The 15,003-nt window shown below is 33.9% G+C and overlaps 2 protein-coding genes across 6 annotated transcripts in view; both read right to left on the bottom strand.

Annotated features, from left to right (window-relative positions):
• The window catches only part of LOC124429303 (serine/threonine-protein kinase NLK), a 106,232-nt gene extending 99,279 nt beyond the window's left edge, over nt 1-6,953 (bottom strand). The window contains exon 1 of one of the 2 annotated variants that reach the window (XR_006943422.1): nt 6,583-6,952. Coding sequence is in view for 1 of the 2 variants with exons in the window: in XM_046974407.1 (XP_046830363.1) it covers nt 6,583-6,875 (293 nt within the window). In the remaining variant the exon portion in view is untranslated. Of the gene's footprint in view, nt 1-6,582 lie in introns of both variants that reach the window. The other variant, XM_046974407.1, reaches the window with a different exon arrangement.
• Nucleotides 6,954-9,275: 2,322 nt separating this feature from the next.
• Nucleotides 9,276-15,003, bottom strand: part of LOC124429415 (ubiquitin-protein ligase E3B) — a 7,583-nt gene continuing 1,855 nt past the window's right edge. The window contains exons 5-16 of one of the 4 annotated variants that reach the window (XM_046974671.1): nt 15,003; nt 14,742-14,931; nt 14,411-14,650; nt 14,155-14,326; nt 13,955-14,073; nt 13,694-13,818; nt 13,393-13,595; nt 12,976-13,276; nt 12,511-12,903; nt 12,200-12,364; nt 11,972-12,071; nt 9,276-10,842 (exon numbers count right to left, since the gene is read on the bottom strand). The exon at nt 15,003 is cut by the window's right edge and continues 191 nt beyond it. In XM_046974671.1, coding sequence (XP_046830627.1) covers nt 10,799-10,842; nt 11,972-12,071; nt 12,200-12,364; nt 12,511-12,903; nt 12,976-13,276; nt 13,393-13,595; nt 13,694-13,818; nt 13,955-14,073; nt 14,155-14,326; nt 14,411-14,650; nt 14,742-14,931; nt 15,003 — 2,053 coding nt within the window. In that variant the 3' untranslated portion in view covers nt 9,276-10,798. Of the gene's footprint in view, nt 11,805-11,959; nt 12,072-12,199; nt 12,365-12,510; nt 12,904-12,975; nt 13,277-13,392; nt 13,596-13,693; nt 13,819-13,954; nt 14,074-14,154; nt 14,327-14,410; nt 14,651-14,741; nt 14,932-15,002 lie in introns of all 4 variants that reach the window. The other 3 variants (XM_046974670.1, XM_046974668.1, XM_046974669.1) reach the window with 3 other exon arrangements.

Raw genomic sequence — 15,003 nt, 5'->3', positions numbered from 1 at the left:
CATCGCAATTTTTATGATTGTCTAAAATCTTCGATGTATTTGAAAAAATTCATTCTCATTAAAGCTTCGAAAGATTTAAAAAAAAAAAAAAATAATAATAATAATAATAATAACACCAATATAAGATGGACGAAAAATTCCAAGGATGATCGAAAGTATAGACGATGTTGAAAAATTAATTAGGAATTCTATTTTATCGAGATTTTTGACGCTAACTTTCTTCTTTTCTTTTCTGTTCTTTTTTCATTCTTTCTTCGGATTAAAAAAGAAAAAAAAAAAAAGAGAAAGGAAAAGAGAAAAAAAAAATGAATACTACAACTCCAATTTGTCCGAATGAAATGTTGAAGAGGAGGGAAAAAAATGACGACCTAAAAAATAGAATAATTTGATCAAAACTTAATAAGATTTAACGTATCGAAATTTAATATTATATTATCTTCGTTGCCGTAATATAAATTATTAAATGCGACAACGAATGCAACAACGTCGACTGCACATTTCATTTTTGGCGAAAGTTGAAATTATTTATCGCAGTTCGATCGCACGGGATGTTGCGATATTTTTCTCGATGCAGCTGCAGCTGTTAGCTTTCCTACATACACACACATATATATATATATATATATATATATATATATATATATATATATGCATACATATATACATAACATACACACATAGTTAACTAGCGTGTCAAGTCGAAAAGTCAGCAGAAGGGTGGCGGTGAATGTTGCTGTAAAAAGAGAGAGAGAGAGAGAGAGAGAGAGAGAGAGAGAGAGAGAGAGAGAGAGAGAGAAAGAAAGAGAGATTCAAAGAGGAAAAAGCAAGAGGGAGGTGGGGAAGATGTCGCACCGGAAATACCGGCAACACATGCTACTCCAACTTCCTGTCGTGTAGGTGGTTTTACTCCGAAGAGTTGGAATGTTCCGATAAAATGTCATTTTCTTTCTCTGATCAATTTTACGGATTTTTGCATCGAAAAAAAAAAAAAGAAAGGGAAAAGACAAAGAAAAGAAAGAAAGAAAAAATATCCAACATTAACTATGAAATCTTAATTCTATCACAAATTTAATATCACACAACATAGAAATTATTTATTAGTGAAACAAATTAAAATAGATTTTTATTGGATCTTGAAAATGATAGGGGAAAGAAAAAGAAAAAAAGAGAGAGAGAATGTACAGAGATCTAAGTTTATAATACTTCAGGATCACCCTCGAAGTTACAAAAAAAAAAAAAAAAAAAAAAAAAAGATCGATCTTTTTCAATTTTTCTAAAAATAATTTCATTTTATAATCGTTACTATGCATGTAGACACACATCGTTCGACAGAGAGGATAACTTTTTGTCATCGATTAATAAATTTAACGAGCGCTTTAAACTCGAACGTTTCCTGTAGTTATTTTCTATTCCTTTTTTCTTTTTCTTTTTTTTTTTCCTCCGTCGCGAGACGAAGAATCTTATGAGGAGAGGGAGGGGACAGGTTTTCCGAGCGAGTTTCCAGTTTCGATTAACAGAAAAGATCATCGCGATATTCCTTTCAACCAGCTGTAATATCCAGTTTAGTAGGATGAAGGCGAGCTCGTCGTATATGTGGAACATGAGCAAGTTTTTTTAACTTGTATATGCAAAATACGTATACCCGTTCTCTTTTAACGCATTTATTCCAATCTTAACGGCAGTCAAATAATTATTGTAGTATCATTAGATGTAGTATCATTATATCAAAGATATCAGTTTTATTAGATACTAATATGGTGAACTTAGTGTATTCACGGCGTATCAATATTTTATTTATCTTTTAATATATAATATCATATAAAATCTTTTATCTTTTTTTCTTTTTTATCTATGATACTACATATATTTATATATTTTATATATATACATATATATATATATATAATGTATATAAAAATAAAGAATGAAATATGAAAATTTATATCGCTTTAGACATACGATTTAACTAATAATAATTATTATAATTACAATTATAATTATTATAATTATTATTATTATTATCATTATTATCATCATCATCATTATTATTATTATACGATACAAACTAAAAGATAAATCCGATAAGTATATATAATGGTGTTATATGTTATTCTGAGTTAAATCGATTACAATTTCAAAACGGACAATTTTATTCCAACTAGCAAAGAGAAACACAGTTACCCTTAGTATAATATAATACTGCTTGGTACAGTCACGATATATCCAGATATTATGTATACGATTAGAGGAAAAAATGCGAAAGGGGAGAGTCAGCGACACGAGAAGGTGAAATTCTAAAAATAAAATGAATAAAAGAGAAATTAAAATAAAATAAAATAAAATAAAATAAAATAAAATATAATAAAATATAAAAGAAAAGTTCGGCAGCTCCCTCGAATATCGTCGAAATCTCTCCCTTTTTCCCTTTCGAATTTCGCAGGGTTTTTGAAGGTTGCTTTCGACGATCATTCTCTCCATTGGTCCACAAGGAGAAAGGGAGTCGAGACAACGTGTACAAGTGAGAAAGAGAGTGTGAAAGACAGTCTATATGTGTGTGTGTGTGTGTATGAGAGAGAAAGATAGAGAGAGAGAGAGAGAGGTAGACTGCTACCAACTACATGCTCGAAAGCAGCTGCGGCATCACCTGCCAGGCAGCTGGTTTGACCGCCACATTGGTACCAGTCACTTCGAATCCGGCTCGGCTCCTCGAATTCGGACTTTGATCTAGGCCGAGTATATATGTATGTATATATGTATGTATGCATGTATACATGTATGTATGTATGTATGTATGTATGGATGTATGTATGTTGGTAGAAGAAGAACAAACGACCGCAAAAGGGTGGCGATTACTTATCCGCGATACAACTGGTACAACTCAGCCAAAAGAAGTGATTTAAATTCCTTCAAATAGTGTCTGATAAAACTTTAATTCCAAGTGAGAATAAAGGAAAAAAAAAAAAGATATTAAATATTTGATTACAGGAGATATATTAATTTAGATATAAACAATTTGAAATATTTCATGATATTGTATTTATAAAAATTATACAAGAAAAAAAAATAATAATATCTATACATATATCTATACACATACACACACGCACATGCTACACGCACACACACGCAAAGATATGAAATATAATAAGTATATATAAGATATATAATTCAAGTGAAGGAAGAACTAAGCACATAACATGATCACACAAAGTGACTTCTTAGAATTTCACTCTTTCTTCGTTCTACCTTAGATCCCTGTCTAAATCAAAACGCGGAAATAGAGAAGTGAATAACAAGAGATAGAGATAGAGATAGAGATAGAGGAGAGAAAGAGAGATACACTTAGCCGCTTGTGCAATTTACACCGGCGGCTTGTTTGGAGTCAATGCTAGGACCTTGCACTCAGAGAGAAACTGTGCATAGCTTGCATATACACATATGTATGTATGTAGATATATATATATATATATATATATATATATATATATATATATATATAAGCGACACAAGCCATACATACACTGTTAATTCAATGCACGTGCACCTAAGAGTGAGCGAGATAGAAGAAAAGATGGAAAATGAAACGGTAGCCTTATCATTATCATCACAACGAATTGTTATGATAAAACATCGAAACAATCGTCAATAATAATTATATATTTCTTGATAATGTCAGGTCTTTTTTTTCTCTACTTTTCTCTCTTCTCTCTCTTCTCTCTCTCTCTCTCTCTTTCTCTTTCTTTTTTCCTTTTTTTCTTTTTTTGCTTTACGATCATTATTCATTCTTGAAAATAATTACATGTAATTAAATGACTTCGATGAAAAAGGGCGAAAGAAGAGAGGGGGAAAAAAAGAAAAAGAAAAAGAAAAGAAAAACCAATTTCATTTTTCTATGATTTTCTTTCTTCTTTCATATTTTTCCTTTTTCACATTTGACAAAGTTCCTTATTTCTTCGCTGCTTTAAAAATTAAACTTTTGTATAGGTTTAAGTTAAGTCTCCTTGATGTCAACGGCATCCGCCCACGCAGATCATGCCTCCCGCGACAAAAGAAGGGGTAGGGGTGGGAGTGGGGGAAGAGGGGGAGGGGACCAACTCGTGCACGCTGTATGCAAGCGCATGCGTGCACGTGTGCCGCGCGAATGCGACCAAGAGATAAAAGCAGCGAGGACTACTACGACGACGATGACGACGACAACGACGACAAAGAGACAATGACAAAGACGACGACGAAGACGACGACGACGACGACGACGACGACGACGACGACGACGACGACGACGAAGCGCCAACTCCTTTGTTCGGTACCGTATCGACGCGTAACTTCGGCAACGATCGGCTCGATACGTTCGTACCTCGTACGAAACCGCGAAATTTGATTTCGAAACAAAGAGACAAAGGCCACCAAGCCAAAATACATATAGTTTTAATTCTTTCTTTCTTTCTTTCTTTGTTTTCTTCTTCTTTTTTCTTTTTTTCTTTTTTTAAATCTTAGTAGGGTTTTTTCTTTATTTATTTTTTTTTCCTTTACATTTTTTTCTTAAACGTTCTACGAGAGAACAATTTGTTTTCTGTGTGTATTTAAAATTTCTTTGGGAGCTTATCTACAATCCTCCTTCTTTCTTGCCTTCATTGCCGTCCACTTTTCGCTTTCTCTCTGTGCCTTATCTTTTTCATTGTTCTTCAAAAATATTTGCAAAACGTTAACATATTAAGAATAAAGAGAGAGAGAGAGAGAGAGAGTGTGTATGTGTGAGAGAGAGAGAGTGAGACAATATTTGTCATAATAATAATAATAATAATTAAAAACAAAAATCTTTTAAATACTATATAAATACAATTTATCCAGGAAGGACATGAATTATAAATAGATCGTAACGTGACAGATGAAACCCTTCGTAGAATTAAAAAAAAAAAAAAAAAAAAAAAAAAGAAAAAGAAAGAAAAAATCATTTTTCATTGTTTCTATAGTATAACAAATATTTAATATTATTAAATTGGAACAAAATAATACGAGTACCGCAGTCCGATCTGTTAAACATTTATCGAAATATAGTAGTCGTAATGCAAGGAGGAGAAGCCGCGCGCAATCTAGTCACGTTTTCTCCTTATCTCGCGAGGTCGCGGTTGCCATGGCAATGTGGCCTGTACCTCCTAGCCACCCATCATCTTCTCATCCACCCTTCCCCTCGGATACCCTACTCCACCACCCTTAGTCATCTTTCTCTCTCTCTCTCTGCAACGTCAGAAGCAACCCTCCGAAAGCTCTTCGAGATGCGATCGAATCAGTTTACTCTCTCTATCTCTCTTTCTCTCCCCCTCTCCACCCCCTCTCTCTCTCTTTGTCTCTCCTCCACCCCCTTTTCACCCCGATTTTCTCCGTTAATCTTCCGAAAGTTTCCTTCCTCCCCCCCTTTTTTTGCTTTTTTTCTGTATCTCCTCTTACACCCCTCCCTCCCCCCGCCACCGTTATCGAATCTCTCCCTGTGGTAAAAAAAGAAAAAAAAGGAAAGAAAGAAAAAAAAATATAAATAAAAATGAACGAACGATCTTCTAAGGCATCGATCGGATACAGTTTATTTTCTAATACATTTTCTAAACTCCATTGCACATAGGGGAAAAAAGAAAGAAAAATCAAGTTCAAATTGGGTGGGGTTAAGGAACAAAGGGATATATATATATATATATATGTATATATATATATATGTATATATATATATATATATGTATTAGTACCGAAGTCGAAGATTTATGAGAGGATCCTTTGTGAAAATGATTTTAAAAACGGAAATGCCAAAAGGTCCGTTAGGGTCGGCCAACGCATAATAAAGCAACAAGGATCGACAACAATAATTTTAGGTTTGAGAAAAGGAGAAAAAGAAAAAATAAGAAGAAGACAATGAAAATTTCATATAGAAAATTCCGTATGGTTCCTAAGAAGTTGAAAACCAATGACGATAATTATATTAGAACGACAGCTTGTGAAATTTAACTTCGAGGATGAACTTAATTATTTTATCTAGAGCATCTCAACAAAAATAACCCCGTAATTTGCATACTCAAGAAATATATATATATATATATATATATATATATATATATATACATACACGTGCGTGCGCGTATGTGTATGTACATCCCGTTTCAGACAGGAACGCAGTAATATCCTACCGACGTAAAGAATAATTGTTTCCTCTTGGTGCCGTTAGACGTTTTAGAACTCGCATAGAACTCGTAAAATAAAATTTAACCAGTCACAAGTATGCCTCATACACAAGTATGATACATTATCCCTCTAACATTTTTTTCTGCTATAGTATGTATAATACGAAACAAACTTAGTAATCATAAAAACGCATTAATACGCATAATCGCAGAGGAAATATTTCAGCGATTTACAAAAAAAAAAAAAAAGGGCACATAGGAAAAGAAACAAAGTAAAGGAAGAGGGGAAAAAAAAAGGAAGAACAGATAAATGCGAGTTCGTGGAATAGAGGGAAAGAGGAGGAAGGAGACAGGGCTAGTGAGAGGTATTTCCTCTTTTTTTTTTTTTCCTTGATAAGAAGATACGTGTAAAACTTACCAGACAACACCGAAGGCGCCGTAGCCGATGGGTCTGTCGGGTTGGACGGGATCCTGCGCGGGCGGTGGTGGTGGGGGTGGCGCGGGTGCGGCGGGATGATAATAGGTGGGGGTCGGCTGAGTCGCCGCGGCGGCGGCGGCAGCGGCGGCGGCCGCGAGTACCGCCTGGCCCGGGTGGGCCCCGGGCCCCGTCGTCCCGCCTCCACCTGTCGTCCCCGCCCCGCCCCCCTGCATCAGCGACATAGACACGCTCATGGACACCCGCGAGTGCCGGCTGGGCCCAACTACTGCCATCAAAGCTCCTCACCTCCTCCTCCTCCTTCTCCTCCACCACCACCACCGCCACCACCACCTTCACCTCCACCCTCTTCCACCCTACCCCTCCTCCTCCTCCTTCCTCTTCTGCCGTCGCCCCCACCACCACCTCCTCCTCCACCACCACCACCACCGCCACCTCCTCCTCCTCTTCTCAACCGACGGGCCACCGTGCCGCTATTCTCTATACCAAGAAGACCTCTACGCGACGTCGCCGACGCGTCGTCGTCGTCGTTCTTCTTCCTCCTCCTCCTCTTCCTCCTCCTCCTTCTCCCCTTCGCCACTCTAACGAAGCACGTGGTGCGAGCCTCACCTCGCAAGGACGTTCTCTCTCACAAAGGAACCTTCTCCCGCATCTTTCGTCTCGTCTCTATCTCGTTCTATTTCTTTTTTTCTCCCTCTTTCTTTCTTTCTTTCTCTCTCTCTCTCTCTCTCTCTCTTCCTTCTCTTCGTTTCTTCTTCTTATTCTTCTTTATACTTTCTTTCTTTCTCTTTTATTAACACGGACGTTCATACACGATCAACCGTGTTTTCCCTCTTTCTGATAACATTCGTTATCCTGTTACTTTCTTTTGTTTGAGAATCTCCCGTTAGAGAATCAGCGCGACCCCATCGCTATTTTATCATTTACGCTCTTCTCTCTCTATCTCACTTACTCACTCACTCACTCACTCTCTCTCTCTCTCTCTCTTCTCTGTTTCTCTTTTTCTATCTATCTTACTCTCTTTCTCTCTTTCTCTCTTTGTTTCACTTGACTTTGGAGGTTATGTTCCATGCACGTAGAACACGCGCGCCAATCGGGTGCGAAGCGATCGTCGTTGGATCTTCCGAACTTGTCGTTCGTCGTCGTTTAAACGACGCACCGTAGGTGCCAGAGAAAAAGAGAAAGAGAGTGCTTACTTACACATTGAACACGAAAACATAGAGATGAGGAGAGAGACCATCACATATATATACAATATATATATCTATATATATATATATGTATATATATATATATTATGTATACGAAACACAATAGGAGAAAAATATATTCAGAGACGTGAAACGACGCGTCCGGACATTCTCGACAATGTTCGATTTTGATTCTTCAACGGCTACGATTACGACGGCTGCTGCTGCTGCTGCTACTACTGTGGCTGATAGGATACACGACAAAACGAGCGCACCGACCGACCGAACGACCGACCGAACGACCGAACGAACATACGAACGAACGGACGAAGAAGAGCAGCAGCACGCTTGTGACAGTCGTGCTATGTTGTCTTGCACGCGCGTACACTGACCACATACACAGAGAGAGATATATACACACAGAGGATAGATATAACACACGCGTGAGATAAACCGAAAGAATAGGGGAGAGAGAAAAAAAGAGAGAATGAGAGAGGATGGGTGGGAGGAGAGAAGGACGGGTAAGAGGAAGGGAGGGAGGGAAAGAAGGAAAGAGATGAAAGAGATGAAAGAGAGAAAGAGAGAGAGAAAGACAGTACAGCAGGACGAGCGCGCGCGCCCGCGCCCGTTTACGAGAAAAGGGCGATGACGGAAGGGACGAGTGGAAATTAATAGAAGAAAGGAAAAAAAAAAGGTGATAGAAAATAAACGACAACGTGATAGGACCGTGGAAAAAAATCAAACCGTTGGTGAGAAGTTTAAAGGAAGAGAGAGAGAGAGTGTTAGTCAGGGTGACCGAAGGGAAAAAAAAAAGGAGGAGAGTCTCTCGTGGTAGCCGCGGTGGAAGAGAGATCGTCACGCGGAAGGGACGAACGAAACGTACGTCTTTTCGCAGCCGATGCTCGCTAGCCACTGAACGTGGCGGGGGCGAAGCGCAACGCCGACAGCGCCGGCCAACCGTAAAACCGACGGTCACGTGACAATGCGCGCGCATCTAATCAACGACGCGCCACCTTCTCGTACTTTGTTCCCGACTGTTCAAACGCGTGTTCTTTCTTTCTTTCTTTCTTTCTTTCTTTCTTTCTTTCTCTTTCTGTCTCTCTCTCTTTCCCTCTCTCATTCTCAGAGGAACAAAAAAAAACAAAAACAAGATAAATGGAGGAAAAAGAAAAAAGAATTTTTTCTTTTTTTTTTTTTTGTTACGACCGAAATCATATATATGTTTCACTTTTCTTCTAATTGTATCTCTTATTGTTCAATCTTTTTCTCATTCGCTTACCGTTCTCATTTCTAAGAATAAATAAATAAATAAATAAATAAATACATAAATAAATAAATAAATAAATAAATAAATAAATAAATAAATAAATAAATAAATAATGATGATATCATATACGATTTGGTTCAAAATAGGACGATATAAGGAAATAAGTTTCTAATAGGACATTTGGAGATGATACCGGGACAAATTGAAAATAACGAAGATTTTTAGATTTTGTAAATATTTACATGATTACCGGTATAATTTCCAAAGATATTTTTAGATCGACACGTCATTTACTTTCCTTTCCTTCTTCCTTCCCTTCTTTCTCTTTATTTTTTTTCCTTCATTTCTTTCTTCCTTCTTTCTTTTCTTACTTTCTCCATTGGTACGACGATACACACTTAAAAAACTTTATCTATCTATACGTTTCCAATGAAACGGCCGATTTACAAAGCGTATATAATCTCTTTCTCCTCTTTCACTCTACGAATATATATATATATATATATATATATATATATATATATATATTTGTAGTTATCGTAAGAAAAAATTAAATATATCCATTTATACCTTTCAACCTATTGTTCCAGATTTGATATACGGATCGTGTATCAAATAACGCATTAATTTAGAAACGCATTAAATTAGAGTAATTAGATAAATACAATTTATCGAAGATGTAATCTAACCCAAAACTTTCGTTTCTTCATCCTATGAAAAATTTTTTCTTACAATCTCCAAAAAAAAATATTACATTAAACATCGATTATGTATCTCTTTTTACATACAACATTTCTCTATTCACTGTATTGCAAAATCTGTATCTTTTCCAAATATTACATAAATATTGCACAAATTAAATCAAATCAATTCTATATATCAATCTTTCTATATATATATATATATATATATATATATAGACTTTATATAGACTTTATATATATATATATAAAGTATAACAATGTTTTTAATATATAAATATTAAACAAATCATTATGACTGCAATTTTAATTGTACTTTTCTAATGCGTTACAAAATGTGAATAGAGATCGAAAATGTTGTTGCTAAAAATATATATATACATATATGTGTGTGCGTGTGTGTATCTGTGTGTGTATATATATTTGTATATATGTATATATGATTACGTAAGAAAATATGAAAGCGCAGAACGCGTATTTCTAAGCGCTAAATAGATTTCTATTTTATCTTTGGTCTTACTAAATTTCCTAAACAAGTCTCCCATTGATTAATTCATTATTTAAAAAAAAAAATCGAAATGCTAAATATATTTCTATTGTGTATCTTCTTGTGTATAATATCATAAAAAATTGATTTATATCGCGTGAATCTTGAATAAATTTCAAAAGAGAGAGTGCAAGAGATCTTATATAGGAAATTCAGTGTGCAAACATTGCCGATTTCATCCACAATAAAGATGACGACGACGACGAAGACGACGACAAAGACGACGACGATTACGTCCGCGTAAAACTACACAACGCGTTTTGTACAATACGCAACAATTGTTTTCAAAAATTTGTACAAAAATTTGTCGAGAAAATAGCTCTCTTCAAAATAGAGCATCCATTGTATTTCTTTCTTTTTTTTTTTATTTTTCTCTTTTTCTTCTTCTTCTTCTTCTTCTTATTTTTTTTTCTTTATCTTTTCTTTCTTTTTTTTATTTTTTTTTTTTTTCAATTTTCCCTTTCATCATTAAATCTTTATTCTCGGAAATTGTTCATATAGTGTATATCTTCCTTTTTTCACTCAGCATCAATGATTCTGTTTTGGCAAAATGATTTAACATTTAATGTATACAAATAAGTAAAACATTTCCATAATAATTCTATTATTTTACTACTATCGACTAAAAAGCGAACGATTAATAATTTATAAGCTCATATAAGGTATACATAAATCGTTCTATAAATCGCATAATTTTCCATTGATTACAATCGATGAAACGCAATAGATTGATTATAAAAACATATAGTAATTATAATAATTACTTAACTAAATATCGCATAATGCTAATTATATGTATATATATATATATATATATATATATATATATATATATATATATATATATATATATGTATATGTATGCGTGTATATATACATATATATAAAGGAACAACACGAGAGAATATATGCATATTTATGTTCGGCTCTATATACTCTCTGTTACATTACTTATCAATATGGAAAGATTTATGTAATTGGCAAAAAAAGAAAAAAAAAGAAGGAAAATATTTTCAAAATCTTCATTCCTTCATCTTCTTCTAATATCATACGAAATTTGTGTAAATAATTATACTATAGAAATTATTACTCTTACAACTTATTAGGCTTAACTACCTATGTATGTTTACTGTACATTTTCGTTCATTTCGATATATATATACATATATATATATATATATATATCCTCTTTTATATAGGTCATGTCATATATTGAAACACGGGGTATATCAGTTAGGCACCGCTCGATCACTTTCGATTTTCGCTCTGCGTTTCGAGTTATAGTTCCCTGATTGTGCTGCTTTCATTCCATCAACAGCTCATAGATTAAGAAAGCTCGAAACCTGTATTACTGGTCACAGCATAACGTAACTTCTCACGAAGCGTACTCTTTTTCTGGTAATTTGGTAGTTTCAATAAATTGAAACACGTAGAGGAGGTAGGCAATCGAATTTGAGGATCCTTTTTACGTATCGTAAAGAATCCACGTATCACACTGCCTAATTAACATGATCGAACGTATTACCGTATTATTATTATTTTTAAGGGAGAGAGAGGAAAAAAAAAAAAAAAAAAAAAAAAAAAAAAAAGAATTTTCATTAAAATTATCCAGACATTAAATAATAAAAAAGAAAAACAATTTGAGAGAGCATACCAATTGTATCACCTGTATCCTCGTCATCGCCAACTTCAACGCAACGTATTGAAAATCTTGGTTCCAGATGAGCGAATCCAAGCAAGGGTGATTTTGAACAGCTTGTGACGAACTATCGTTGTTAATGGGAAAAAAAAAAAAAAAAAAAAAAAAAAACACGACGACATTATACATATATACTTTTATAAATGAATATTTTTAATTGGATAAAATATCCAATTGTTATCATCGTAAGCGTACCTTCAAAAACAACCCTCTTTCTTCCTCGGTAAAGTCTTTCTCGAGGATGTCCCATAACCAACATACTACTCTATGACTGTCGTGAAAACCACCATAATATTGCGTATGCCTACGTAGATCACGTAGATCCAAAGGGACGTTATCGCCCGAAATTAATCTTTGTAACTAAAAGAAACGCAAACATACATATATATGTATATATATATATATGTATACACACATATATACATACACACTCGTATATATTTAAAAAGATCTTCTCATCAACAAGTATTTCTATTTAAAAAAATAATTATCATTCCTGTTCTTACTTCTGGCGTTGAAAATAATGATAACCAATCGGGATTGATTATAGAACAAAATCCTTTTATAAAAGCTGCAGTTTGTTCCTTTATTTGAGTGTGCATTCTAAAATGTGCCATTCTATGTATATAACGAATTTTATTTTGATTAGTAACTGCCTCGGCACGTCCACCAGGTATCAATTCGTGGGTTACTAATTTTCCCATAACATCTTCGTCTAATGAGAATGTTAATTCTAATTGTCTAACATCGCCTTTGTAATGTTTAACCAATGTTAAACTACGATAAAGATCTCGATCCAATGAAGCAAGCTCGTCCAAACAATTGTATAAAGTTCCTCCTGCTTGTCCAGAAAATTGTGAAACAAAAAATGACGCAAATGGTACATCCACAACGATTCCCTAAAAATTAACATAATAATTTACTTTATCTCGTTAAAAGTAAAGTTCTATTATATAACTATAATAATTTACCTCGTAAACTGCCTTGCCTAACATCCGTCCAACGAATTCGAACAATTGTAAATGATTGTCCTGCATTGAGGAAGTTGGAGAAGGATAAAGACGATTTTCACTTGTAGCTTTGAACAAATTTAATGACGGATCGAAAACCCTTTTTATCGTTTCTTCTAAAAATTCTTTAAATACACCATCCTGATCTATTCCAGCTTCTGCTAAACCTTGTTCGTTCACGAACCGTACTCTGATTACACCTTTCAATGCTTGAGGAGGTAACATAGCTAATTGCCGATAACCATCCTCTACTATACGTGTTCTGTATAATATTTTTATAATGTTAATTAATTTTCTTTTTTTCTTTTCTCTCATTTTTTTTCTTCAAATGATGATTTTTATATAACCAATATAGTTATATATAGTGATGGTTATTACCTGTGAACAACTATTAACGTAGTTGGTGGACTGTTACAAGCACTTTCTGTTAAACCCATAACTGCTTTTTCGTTGGCAACATGCTTTCGAAATAATACCACCCTTTCGGAATGCGGTATGACATGCGGCATTTTTGATAACAAAAGTGCTGCACCACCTCTTCTCTTTTCTAAATCAGCTAAGAAACCAGATACTCGTACTTCCTATTTTTTTGAAAGGATAAAAAATGTAGAAAAAAATTTATAGATAAAAATATGATTAAGCATTCTATCGATCTTCATATATATATATATATACTTAACTTCGCCAACCAATGTCCTTCCGGACAAAAAGGCCTTCTACAATCCCGACGATAAATCGCCATTAAAAGTGTATGTAGTGATGTAAATAACGGATTGTTAGATACTGTTTTCACATCTGTAACATCTAAAACTTTAGCACGTAGCTACGAAACTTCTTTCTTTCGTCGATTAAAAAAGAAAAAAGAAAAAAAAAAAAGGAAAAAAAAAATATATATATATATTCTAATACAAGTTTTCCAATGGAAATTTGACATACTCACCGAATAGATTATTAAGAACGGCTTTGTACAAAAATTGATTCAAAAAAAATGACATTGTTATAAAATCCGATAATTTAAACGGATCTTGCTGTTCGTACATCTCCATGTCGTCTAATATACTATTAAAATAATAACATTAAGTTATTAATATAATTTAATTATTAAATAAATAATATATGAAACACGTTTAATATACTCACGTAACATAATGTGTCATACAATCGCAAAACAATATCAACATTTGAAATTCTGGTGCTGTACATTTTGTATTTGCCGCTAAGTGATCTAAAAATGCTTTTAAACCACAGTGTGGTCCTAATGTTCCCAAAAACAACCACATATGATACAAAATTTTGTCTTGATAACAAAGTCCTAGAAAAAAGAAAAAAAAAATATATATATATATATATATAAAATAATTATAACGTATGCATATTTGTTTCTAATATGATATACCCGTTAATATATCCTGCTTCATTTGTGTAAGAGTATGAAGAGCAGTTTGGTACATAGAACAGATCAGGGCAATTTTGGTACATTCGGGACTTCCTAATTTTCTATAATTTTTATTGCTATTATTTCTATTTGTGCGTGCTTCCAAAAATGCCCGACGGAAAATATTAGTACTTATAGATGTACTTTGTTGTTCCAATTGTGGTGGTGATTCCTTACCAACGAGTTCGGTTAATGGTTGACCTTGAAAAAATAAGATAATAATAGTATTATTATTAAATATATATATATATATAATATATATACATATATATTAAAATTAATTATAGCTTACCAATTAATTGTAAGACAATTCTACCAGTCCATAGGCAAACTAATTGTGATGTCACATAAGGAATAGCTTCTTGTAAAGGAGTATCCACTGATTGTGCAAACCAACCAAGAATTGGATGCCAATGAGTTATGTTACTTTGTTTGGCCACTACATACTGTTGACAGGCCTCCAGCATTTTTGTAACAACAAACTATAAATAATGATAATATATAAATATTAAAATTTATAATATAAATAATCTATCATTTGATTTTGCCTTACC

Source organism: Vespa crabro, chromosome 15 (genome assembly GCF_910589235.1).
Source record: "Vespa crabro chromosome 15, iyVesCrab1.2, whole genome shotgun sequence".
Classification (NCBI taxonomy): Eukaryota; Metazoa; Arthropoda; class Insecta; order Hymenoptera; family Vespidae; genus Vespa; species Vespa crabro.
The sequence above is the reverse complement of the archived record's forward strand: the minus strand, read 5'-3'. Positions and strand labels throughout refer to the sequence as shown.